The sequence below is a fragment of the Sorex araneus genome, chromosome 1 (assembly GCF_027595985.1).
Source record: "Sorex araneus isolate mSorAra2 chromosome 1, mSorAra2.pri, whole genome shotgun sequence".
NCBI lineage: Eukaryota > Metazoa > Chordata > Mammalia > Eulipotyphla > Soricidae > Sorex > Sorex araneus.
The window spans coordinates 405,450,505-405,463,240 of record NC_073302.1 but is presented as its reverse complement, the minus strand read 5'-3'; the positions used below and the strand labels follow the sequence as shown (position 1 = coordinate 405,463,240).

At 41.3% G+C, this 12,736-nt stretch overlaps 1 protein-coding gene across 1 annotated transcript in view; it reads left to right on the top strand.

Annotated features, from left to right (window-relative positions):
- Positions 1 to 362: 362 nt before the first annotated feature.
- The window catches only part of NAMPT (nicotinamide phosphoribosyltransferase), a 36,115-nt gene continuing 23,741 nt past the window's right edge, over positions 363 to 12,736 (top strand). Inside the window, exons 1-3 of the mRNA XM_004602114.2 lie at positions 363 to 760; positions 9,689 to 9,845; positions 12,405 to 12,508. Of these exons, the coding sequence (XP_004602171.1) occupies positions 704 to 760; positions 9,689 to 9,845; positions 12,405 to 12,508 (318 nt within the window). The 5' untranslated portion in view covers positions 363 to 703. The remainder of the gene's footprint in view (positions 761 to 9,688; positions 9,846 to 12,404; positions 12,509 to 12,736) is intronic.

Here is a 12,736-nt window from a genome sequence, read left to right as displayed (position 1 = left end):
AGGACTGGGCAGCACGGGAAGGTGCCAGCGGGGCGGGCGAACCGGCGAGCGGCAGGAGTGGCGAGGCTGGGGGAACGCCCCCGGCCCTGCCCCGGCCCCGCCCCGCCCCGCGCCGCACCAGGCGGGGCGGGAAAATGAAAGCCCGGCGAGCGGCCGGGTCACGAGCCGGGGGCGGCCCGGCCGCGGCGACCGGCTTCCCGGGGTGGGCGTCTCGGAGAGACCGCGCGTGCCTCACGTCCGCCCCCGCCCCGCCCCCTGCGAGCTGCGCACGCGCGGTCCCGCCTCCGGGGCCTGGAGCCCCGCCCACTTCCCCTTCCCCCCTCCTCTCCCCCTCTTTTTCTCCCTCCTCTCGCGTTCCCCGCGGGGGTGATGGGGCGAGGGGCGGGGCCGCGGCGCCGAGGTGAGGAGACCGCCAGAGCCTCCTCAGTCCGGGCGCGTGAGGCGCCGCCGCCGCCACCTTTGCTACCCTCGTCGCGTCACGGGGCTCCGGGGCCCGCCCTCCCTTGGCTCCTCCTTCCCGCTCCGTTTTCCCCTCCTCTCCGTCCTCCTCCTCCTCCTCCTCCGACCGAGCGGCGGTGACTTAAGCAACGGAGCGCGGTGAAGCCCATTTTTCTCCTGCTGCCTCAGCGCCGCGCCGGCGAGCCCACGGCGCGCGGCCCCCCACCCGCCCCCACACATACACACGCACACACGCTCCTCCGAGATGAACGCTGCGGCCGAAGCCGAGTTCAACATCCTCCTGGCCACCGACTCGTACAAGGTAAAGAGCGAGCGCGCGGGCGAGGGGGGTGGCGCGGCTCGGGGGGCAGGTGACGTTGGGGAGGGCGCGTTGGAGGACGGGAGCGCCGCTGCGGGGCTCGGGGGGCGCGGGCCCCCGGGGGCGGGCGCGCGGGCAGGTGAAGCCGGCCCCGCAGTGGAGCCCCGGGGATGGACGGCCGGGACGGCGGCAGCGGGAGGCGGGGCCTGCCCGGGCTGCTCGGGCTGCGCGGGGCGTGCGGCGCGGCGGCGGCGGCGGCGGCCCCCCGGGCTGCCCGGGCTGCCCGCTGGACCCTCCCTCGGGCCGAGCTCCCCGCCGCCTGCCCTCTCGGCAGTGGCGGCAGCAGCAGCGCGCGCCGCCCTCAGGGTCGGGGGCTAGCTCGAGCTCGCCCGAGGGCTTCTCCCGGGGGGGTCAGTTAGGTGCAGGGGCCCCTGGTCCGGGAGCGACCACCGGGCCGCGCGCTCCGGGGACCGAGCAGGTTACGCGCCCTCCTCCCCCCCCCCCCCCCCCCCCGCTTCCCACCTTTCCCCCAAACCCCGCGCCCCGCGGCGCCCGAGGGTCCCCCGTTCTGGTGTCCCCGGGCACCGACGACACCTAACTGTCCCCGGGGCTGGCTGCTACGCGCGCTGCGTCCAAAACTCCTTTGCTGCTCCCTCCTCCCCCCGCGCCTTGCGGGTCGCCCGTGCCCTTTATTCCCCGGGTGCAAAGGCCGGTGATGTGTTGTTGCCCTGAGTCCCCTTCGGGTCCCTGTAGGATTTCGGGGAAACGGAAAGTGAAACACGATGAGTTGAAGAACTATTTTAACGCTGCAGAACCGGGAAGGAGAGAGAGAGAGGGAGGGAGGACACACAAGCCTAGGCTTCTTTGAGACACTCGGCTCCGGGGCTGCCCCATTCATTTGATCGGAGGCGCGTTAGTAAAGCAAAGAATTAAGAGGGGAAACTCCGGCAAATGTTTCGTTCCCTTGTTGTTGTTTTTCCTCCAGGAGCAAGGAAACCCACTACAGTTCACTAAACTTTGTTAGCAAAGACGCACCCCATTAGACCAGAAACTTCACTTGGCGTAAAATATATTTGGGGGGTTTGTTGTTACTGTGTTTTTACTTGCGCAACAGGGCAGCATGGAATATGGTGGTAAAGGTTTCAGGGGCTCACCTTTGGGGTTTAGTTGTGATTTGTTTGTTTTGCAGTGTGGGGCTCAAACTCAGGGTGGGCACATGCTCACAAGCTCAGCACCACTGAATTTAAAACCCTTCCACCACTGAACTTAAAATCCCTGGCGTTTTGTTTGTTTCATCCAGGATTCTCGAATCCCGTTATACTTAGGTGGGGTTTTTTTTTTTTTTGTCCACTTCTTAGATGTTCACTTAATTTTCTCTTTATAATTTTGATGGGTTTTTATTTAAAGTAGAACCAAGTATTGCCCAGTGGTCTTTCTTAGTTGAATTTCGAAGTTAGACTGTTGGTATACAAGATCATAGCATGATCGAGTATTTGTTTACCTGACCCTAAAACTTCTCTTCTGTTCTTTGAAGTCATTCAGTGTCGCAGGGATCTTTAACAGTGATTTTAGGTCGTATTCATAGTTTTGTGGGGGTTTTATTTTCCTTTAAACCTTTAGAATAGTTTTAATATTTTTATGTATAAATTTAGGATTGAATTACGAGTGAGAAATGTAAACAGAAGCTGATTTAAAATATATATATATGTGTATATATATATATATAGCACATGTTCTATTAGGTTTTATCTCCCCAAGCCATTATACGTGAGTAATGTAAAGTTGTCTTTTGTCGGAGAACAACAGCTTGCGTGCTTGGGGCTTCTGGCTCTGCTGGGGGACCATGTGTGGTAGGTGGGTAATAGAACCCTGGTAGGCTGCATGTAAGCATCTTAATCCCTGTATTATCTATCTCCAGCCAATGTAAAGTTGTTTTGGCATTGTTTTCAGGAGGATACTACTAGCACAGCTATGAATGAGTTACTTTAAAATGTTCTCATTTGGGGGCTGGAGTGATAGTACAGCAGGGCAGGGCAGGGCAGGGTTCCATCATCTGCATTCCAGATAGTCTCCCCGGAGCATCACCAGGACTGACCCCTGAGCTCAGATTCAGGAGTAAGCCCTGAGCAGCTCCAGGTGTAACCCCAAAACAAAGCCTTTTTTTCCCCCTTCTTCTCCTGATAAGGCATACTTAAGACTCCACTAATAGAATTTGCATTGTGTTAATAAAAACATTTATTCCTGTCCTTGTATTTTATGGTCCCTTTCTGATACGAAACCTTATTGTGAAGATTATGATCTAGTGTCTTGCTCTTCCCCCTTAAAATACCTTCAGGAAAATAAAATAAGGTTATGTTTTATGCCAGTGATTTATAGCAAATACAGTAAAGTAGGTTTGTGTTCCATATTCACATTTTCATCTTTCAGATTCATTAATTTTTAATGGTCTTTATAGTCTGTATTCTACTTCTGCTTTTTTGTCCCCAATGAAAAAGATAGAAGTAATAATCCTGAAGTTAAAAATTGGAAGTAATGATTTTTTTTTCAATTAAGGAGAATATTACATATTCTTCCTTGCCAGTACTTACTGTTGACCAGTTAATGTCAGTAACTAGTGGCTTTAGAGGTATTCATAGAAGAAGCAACATTGCTAATTTCTTCTCTCTAAATCTGAAGGAAGGATAATTGGTTGCTTAAGAACTACAAAACAGTTTCTCACATGGACAGAATAGTAATCCAAGCACCAAAATACATGTGGAGGGGTTTTCTTATATCTTCTAAAGAGAGTGCTGGACTATTTGAGCTAAAAGAGAAGCATTTAAACTATTACATACGCATTTGTATATTCTCATCCCTTACTATAAATAATAAAGAACTGAGAAAATAAGTTAATGTGTTGTTTTTAATCCACCTAAGGTATGTTTATTACAAATAAAAGGACAGAGAGGAAAATTTTCATAATCTCTCCTCTCTATTTCTGAATGAGCACTTAAGTACTGTTTTATATTAGGACTGAGCCTAATGGGATTGAGTAGGTAAGGTCCTACTGCAGTTTGGAATCTAGTGTATTTTTAGGTGCTTTTTTTCCAGTAACATTCTAAATTATAGAAAAGATTTGAGCAAGTTGATAAGATTTTTTGTGTAAATCATGAGTATACTTCATAGTAAGATTACTTTTGTAAGAACTATTTAATACCTTGCAAAACAAAGTACAAAAAAGGCTCAGGTTGTTCAGGATGTCCAGAATTCAGTGCCAGGAAGTTTAAGGGATATTTTCTTCCCTGCCCACTATAATAGAATTTAAGACTATAAAGATTCTTTTAGAGACAAATGGTAATGAGTATTGTCTTAAATAATACAGAAAGGAAGAAAGTATGTTGTGATTTTTTGCTGTTTGTAGCACTTCAGCTTTGAAGAAGTCAAAAGTTGGCCAATATAAGACTAAGTGAATACTCTCTTGAGTTTAAATATTACATAGAAAAGGTAGCTCACTCTGTGACCACGTTACTCCATGTGCTCTAGGATACACTTGGTATTTTTTAAAAGTTGACTTGTGATTATTTCTTAGCAGTTAAGTATAAAATTATAAGTGGAAAAATATGTTAGTAGTACTTTGTGTATAAGGTCCTATTGTGGGAGGAAAACTTTTTAGACATCGCATCAGCCGGAGGGGAAATCTAAAGAAACTCAGTAGAAAAACTAATTTTCTCTTTATTTCTTATTTTCTGGTAGTGCCAGAGATCCAGCCTAGGACCTTTCCTGTGCAAAGCTGATACTTTACTGCTTAGCTTCAGGCACTGTCCCTCTTAACTGTCATAATTATTACAAGGATTATTTACTTGGGGATTATAGGGTTTGTTTGTTTGTTTGTTTGTTTGTTTGTTTGTTTGTTTTGGGATTATACCCAGCAGTGCTCAGGGCTTACTCCTGGCTCTGTTCTCAGGGATCATGTCTGATGATGCCCAGGGGACCATATGGAGTGCCAGGGTTGAACTTAAGTTAGCAGCGTGCAAGGCAGGCACCCTGCCTGCTCTGGCTTTGGGGTTATAGTTAGGAAAAGTATAGTTTTGTGAAGTAATTCCATTATATAAGTGTGAAATTAAGTTCTAAGTTAGGAGAGCTTTTTTCCCCTATGTGCCTTTGTTCTTTACCACATATCCCTATGACTGCCAGTGTTCTCTGAGCTAAGAAAAATCTTGCCATTTTAGTAATTTTGTTTGGGAGGCATGCCCAGTAGTGTTGGTGCCTTCTCCTAGCTCTGTGCTCTGGGATCACTTCTGACAGTATTTGAAGGGACCATAGGATACTCAGAATCAAAGCCCAGACCTCCTGCATACAAAGCTTGGGCTCAGTTTTGGGGTCTGTCTCTTCCGGCCCTGTGAAATGAACATTTTCAGAGTTAAGATTGACCAAGGATATTAAATCCTTGGTCAATCTTAACTCTGAAATGAAATTTGCTATTTTTTCTTCATCTTGTGTATTGCTTGGCTTTTACTGTAGAATCATTGTTTATGAACATAAAAATCAGAGCAGTGCTCAAGAAAAAGAAAAGTTAACACAGTTTTAGAGCTTCTGTTTGTAGTTTAATTTTAAATGCTGTGAAGATATTTGTTAGTGTTACTTAAACTGAACTGATGGTATCCCTACATAGTCCTTTCACAACCTTCTCCATCTCAATAAATGGCAGTTATTCACCCACTCATTCATTCCAAAAATATAGGAGACATCGTTACATTTATTTTATTCCCTCACTTTCCTGCAGTCTCATCTAGCAGTCTGATTCTCATTTACCTCTAAAAATACTGAGTCAGTACTTTTACCTAACTTTTACTTTGGCAGTAATGCTCCTACTCCAATCTGTGCTTTTTCTGCCTCACTACCAGGCTAAGTCTAGTAATGTGTGAATTAGAGCATATTCACTCATGCTTAGTGTTCACTTCCCACTAAAGTAGACATAAAATCCAAGTTTCTATTGTAGTCTATAAGCTTTATGTCATCTTAGGGCCGGAGTGATAGTACAGAGGGTAGGGTGTTTGCCTTGCACGCTGCTGACCCGGTTTTATCCCCGACTTTCCATATAGTCCCCCAAGTACCACTGGGAGTAATTCCTGATACAGAGCCAAGGGTAAACCCCCTGAGCATCAATGAGTGTGACTCCCAAAAAAACTTGGGGGGGGGGGAGTTTTATGTGATCTTGTTCCTGTCTCTTTACTTGACCTTATTATGTACCTACACTCACCCACTCCAGCCATTCTTTAAACTCAGCCTTTGTTCTGCTATGTTTTCAGGTCCAGATATTTTTCATGTACTTCTCATTTAAACTTTGCTCCTGTTACCAGAGAAGCGTTCCTATCACCTTTATTTATTTTTCAATAAAAACAATTTTGATTTGCCATTAATTTGCAATACTACATGCAATTTGGCAGTATTTTTTCACACTGTGATATGTCTGTATGCTTTAGTAAACCTGCCTCCATTTTCACTATCAGTTTGATCAATTCTCCTTTCTTCTCCTCTCACTTTTTCTTCCCCTTCAGTAACTGCTACATTTTCCCTAAAGACTATTTTTTGATTGTTAGTTTGCTTTTTTTTATGTTTCACAAATTAGAAATCATTTGGTAATTGTTTTCGACTTTGGTTCATTTTTCTTAGCATAACAACCTCATTTTGTTTCTAAGTTTTGGCAAACAGTGCCGTTTCATCTTTTATTCATAGCTGAGTTGTAGTCCACAGAGTGTACTACAGTGTACACTGAATCTGTACTACAGATTCTTTATCCAATCATCCGTGGATGGACATTTAGATTTTGGTTATTTTGAATAATGCTGCTATGAAGTCATTGTACTGTATCTTTCTGAAGTAATGTTTTCATATTCTTTAGATAAATAGGCGTAGAACTGCTAGGTTATATGGTATTTCTATTATGTTTTTTAAATTTATTTTTTATTCATTTTTGGGAGGGGTTTGGGCCACACCCAGTAGTGCTCAGGGGTTACTCCTGACTCTGCACTCAGGAATTACTTCTAGCAGGCTCACTGGACCATATGGCATGACTGGGATTGAACCTGGGTTGTCTCTGTGCAAGGCAAGCTTTTCCCACTGTACTATCACTCCAGTCCCTATGTATTTTTTGAAGAATCTCCATCCTGTGTTTTCCATAGCGAATACGCCAAATTACGCTTTATGGTATATTGGTGTACACAAAATGACAGTTCCTTTTTCTTTATACCTTTGCCAACACAAGTTGTTTTCAGGTTTTCAGTCTTTTTATACAGACAGGTCTCGCAGTTGTGCTCCCACATACAAAGAAAGCATGCACTGCGGAACTCTGAGCTATTTCTATTTCCATTTGGTAAAGAAAATGGATTTATAAAGGTGTGCCTTTAAGGTTCTGAACTGATAGGGATGATCAGAATAACTTGAGAGTTACAACTACAAATCTGAGTTTTAAAAATTTTATAAGGACATCGAAACATTCAAATTTTATTTCATCACAGATAAATTTTTCCTGTCTCACAACTCTTTCCATTAAAGGAGATGTAGTTGATTTAGATTGTAAGCTGAACTTTTTTTTTCTCATTTTTACATGTTGGATGTGTTTTTAGGAAATGATAATTTTCTAATCAGTTTTTTAAATAGTTGAAATAATTATATCATATGTACTTGTATTGTTTTTACACTTTAGTGAATTGGCTAATGAATTTGAATTTGTTCTAGATTTTGTATTAGCTATTTTATTTAGCTCTCAAATGTATTTTGGTGGGGTCCTCCCCAGCATGCTGCAGATCCTCTGGGTCACCCTTGATGATACTGGTCCAGTGGTGTTGGTCCTAATGATCAGGCCCTATAGATGGCAGTATTGCTCAGGTTCAGCAGTGCAGGGGATTGCAGGGGCCAGATTTTAAGAGTATTCAGGGGCTACCAGGGCTATACCCAGCAGTACCCAGGGAACCATGTAGTGCCAAGAATTGAATCTGGGGCCTTGTACATGCCAGGGCTGTGCTCATCCTCTCTTACATTTTCTTAAACTTACAGTGATATCAGTTCCCGTGTTATCAAAGAACTGCAGATAAAAGCCAAAAGTAAAAAAAACCTAACATGAACTTCTAGGGCTTAATAAAGCCTCCTTATACTTTTTGATATGGATACCTCTTGTTTAGAAGTAAAATAGAAAGCTTCAACTCTGACATAGACTATCATACTTTTAATATGATTCACATCCAAAGTTTTAAAACAGCAAAGAGTGCTATTTTTAGCACATAGAAATGACATCTTCACCTGTATGTTCATTGCAGCACTGTTCACAATAGCTCGAATGTGGAAACAACCCAAGTGCCCAAGAACAGATGACTGGTTAAAGAAATTTTGGTACATCTACACGTTGGAATACTACGCAGCTGTTAGAAAAGATGAAGTTATGAAATTTGCTTATAACTGGATGGTCATGGAGAATATCATGCTAAGTGAAATGAGTCAGAAAGAGAGGGACATACATAGAAGGCCTGCACTCATTTGTGGAATATAAAATAACATAATATGAGACTGACACCCAAGGACAGTAGACACAAGGGCCAGGAAGACTGCTCCATAGTTGGAAGCCTGTCTCATGAGCTGGGGAAGAAGGCAGCTGAAATAGAGTAGGGATCACTAAGTCGGTGATACTTGGAGAAATCGTTTGGAATCAGAGATATGTTCGGAATGGAGAAAGAATGTGATCAAACATGATAGCCTCTTAGTATCTATATTGCAAACCATCCATAATGCCCAAAAGTAGAGAGTATGAGGGGGAAATGTCTGCCATAGAGACAGGGGGAAGGATGGGAAAGGGGGGAAGGGATACTGGAGACATTGGTGGTGGAAAATATGCGTTGATGGAGGGATGGGTGTTCGATCATTGTATGACCAAAACTCAAACATGAAAACTTTGTAACTATATCTCATGGTGATTCAATTAAAAAAAAAGTTCTATTTTTATAATGTCACAAGTTGATTTCACTGGAGAGAAAACGTAATTTAAACTCAAGAGTTTTTACTATATATAGACTATAGTCATATTACAATGAGCACTTACGTTTACTTAAAACAAAAGCACAAATTTTTCAATAGTGACTTAGCTAAAACCATGAAAAGTAAATCTGGTAAGTTTTCATGTTTATAAAATCATAAAGATTTCCTCTTTCATTGTATTGGTATTTATTTTCCATAAATTCAGAGGTTATTAGAGAAAATTAATTATTAGGAAACAGTTTTATTATACCTTCTAGCTGCTGTTTCTTTGATCCAAGTTTCTATGCTATCACTGTGAAGAACAAAGGGGATCATTGTCAGCACCTCCTATCAGTGAAGAAATAGTCAGTGGATATCATTGGCTCTCCTGACTTAGCAAACTTGCCATATTTAGATAGTTATTAGACCAAATTTTACTTTCACCTTATTCTCTTATATCATGTACATGCCTCCCAAGCAACTTCTGTCTTGCTCTGAATTAGACTATTGCCGAAGACCAAATGAGATTCTTTGTACTTTTATTTCATATGTCCACCTTGTACTTCATTACATTCAGTCTACTTATAAAATTTAGTACTCTCCCATGATTTTGAATTCAAGATACTGACCTATTAAACGTATCTTCCTAATGGGCTAGAGTGATAGTAAAGCTGGTAGGGTGCTTGCCTTGAGTGTGCCGTTGGCCAACTCAGTTTCTGTCTCCCGAGTCCTGCTAGGAGTTGGGTCAGCTGCATGCAAGGTAAGGCCATACCTGCTATATTATTTCTCCAGCCCCATTAGTATATTTCTTAAAGCCAGAAAAAAAAATCCATTAATCACAAATGAAAAATAAAGTTTCTCTGATTTTAGATCATTTTAAGTCCTTTTCTTTCTGATTTATAATCTCTTATACTTTTTAACTCAAGTGTTTTATCTCTCATATAGGTTACTCACTATAAACAATATCCACCCAACACAAGCAAAGTTTATTCTTACTTTGAATGCCGTGAGAAGAAGACAGAAAATTCCAAAATAAGGAAGGTGAAATATGAGGAAACAGTATTTTATGGATTGCAGTACATTCTTAATAAGTACTTAAAAGGTACTATTTTTCATAGTACAGTTAAAACACTACTTTTATATTCTGTTGATTGAAGCAATGTTTGGAGTAGTCTGGTCTTGATATTCAAATATTTTCTAGTCTTAGAATTTGTGAAAATCTAGTAAATTTTTAAAATATGTTCATATATTAAATCTTGTAACTTAATATCCGTGTTTAATGTTCTAAAATAAGTTTGGGGGTAAGTGTAGAATAGTTCGTTTTCTGAAGCTAATCTAGTTTGCTTATGAAATAAAAGGGATTAATTGATATGAGGAGTCATTTTAAATTATGGTTACAATTATAATTAGATTACTTTTATTCCAGTTTTACCTTGAAGGCCTGTTTTGAACATTACTTAATAACTGTGGAGTTAACCCTCAGATTTATTTTAAAGCAGAAAAATTCCCAAAATAATTTCTGTGATTCATTGTTTCAAAGTCTGTTTCTAGGCTATTTTGCAATGAGGTTGATAGGGAAGAAACAATTCTCAATATTTTATGCATCTAGGAAGTTTTCAACTATGGGTTTTTTGCTGTTGTTTGGGCCATACTTAGCGTTGCTCAGGGATAACTCCTGGCAGTGCTCGGGGAACCATATGTGAGGCTGGTGATTGAACTCTGGTCAGTTTTGTATAAAGCAAGTGCCTTACCCACTGTACTATTTCTTTGACCCCCCAGTGCAGAATAAAAACACAAAAATAAAAAAAAACAGTTAATATAAATTGAGTTGACTGAGAAATGAGATAATCATTTCAGAAACAATTGGAAACCTACTTAGATATCACAAGTACTACTGTGTACACACAAGCAAAACTTACCCAGGCATTTTATTTATTGCCTGCTCAAGCAAATTGATGACAGTGAGACAGTGATTCATTGTAGTTTAGCATGGTTATAATAGTGTTAATGTTAATTTTTTTTTTTTTCTTTTTGGGTCACACCTGGCGATGCACAGGGGTTACTCCTGGCTCTGCACTCAGGAATTACCACTGGTAGTGCTCAGGGGACATATGGGATGCTGGGATTCGAACCCGGGTTGGCCGTGTGCAAGGCAAACACCCTACCCGCTGTGCTATCGATCCAGCCCCCAATGTTAATTGTTTTGATGTACAAAGTTACTACACTTTCACTACCACTCAGAGCACTCAAGACCCTCCGCCAACTGCCCTTACACCACTTCTAGTCTTACTTCTTTCTCCCCTCTTTTTCCCATCCCACCATTTGCTTGCTGATTTCACTTTTGTAGTTCATGGTCAAGGTCATCATTCAGTACTGTCTATCCCCTTGTTCTGTTGTTCAGTATGTACCACAGATGAGTGAGCTCATTCTGTAGTTCTCCTTCCTCTGACTTGATTCACTTGACCTGATAACCTTCAGTTCAAGATTTCATCTTTTCTTATAGATGAGGAATATTCAATTATATATGTATACCACAACTTTCTTTATTCATCTATCTGTTGTTGGACATATGGATTTAAATGAGTTTACTAGTGAGTTTATCTAAAGGTGTCAAAGATTTCAGTTTCACTGTTTAAAATCTTTGTAAAATATCATTTATTTTTATTTACATTTAAAATAGAGAGGCTGAAGAGATACCTCCAAAGGCGTGCTTTGTATGAGGGAGGTCTAGATTCGGTCCCTGGCTTGATATGATCCCATGAGCACTGCTTGTATGGCTCCCAAATACATACAAAATTAGAATAAAATGTAGTGACTGCCTATTGTCAGTCCATATCTCTGTCTTAACTCATTTACCCCTCAAAAACCATAAGCATATATTCTATTTCTATTATCTTCATTTTACTGATTCACAAAGTGTACTTGAAGAGCTAAAATTAGTATTTGGAAAAATTACTGAATTATTCAGTCCCAAAGACATATTTTCTGAGTAAAGCGAGAAGCCATTTGACTTTCTAAGTGATTACTCCTAAATTTGAAGAGTATTTAAATCTATAAAGATAGAAATATATCTTCTAAAATGTTCATTAATACTGTATACATAGAATAATTTTTTTCAACTGCACATTTGCTTTTGTTTTTCAACTTTAGAAAAAAAAATTTTTTTTAAGCCACAGAAGATCTAGTAGGGGCTACTCCCAGCTTGGGGGACCATGGTTACATATAAGAATTTACATAGCAAGGGAATAACAAATGGCCAAAGGCAGCAAAACTCATGTTCACAACTGAGCTTACCGCAATGGGCAGAAAGTTGAGTATAGGGACACTGAGATAGTGGTGGAAGTGGACATTCTAATGAAGGGTGTGATGCTAAAACAGCCTGTCCTGGAAACCCTGCCATTAATGGTATTATAAATTCCACAATTCCTTGAATAAAAAAAAAATTTTTTTTAAGAATTTATCACTTAGGCTTACAGTGATTGGAACTGTAAGTTTTTCTCTTGGCTCTGCTGTGGACTTTGGGTGAATTGGGTGAATTGCTTAATTTCCTGAGGTTGATATTTTTTCCTATTCTGTACAACAGTGAAATAACTAAAGTTCTAATTCTATGATGACAATGTATGCCTATGGAGATGTAAACAGGAGCTGTTTATCCTTGTAGGTAAAGTAGTGACCAAAGAGAAGATCCAGGAAGCCAAAGAGGTGTACAAAGAACATTTTCAAGATGATGTCTTTAATGAAAAGGGATGGAACTACATTCTTGAGGTAAAACGTGATTGATTTACTTTGGTTTGCTTTTAGTTCAGAATTTCAAAAGTGTTTGAATAGAACTGTACTTATAACTCTTTGTTTGTTTATGACCAGAATATAATGGCAGTTTTAGACATTCTTATTAAAAAGGATAGTATTTAATTATGTTTTGTTTTATCTTCTGGGCACACCCAGCAGTGCTTAAGGTGTGTGACCTTGAGGGACCGCATGGTGTGCTAGTGA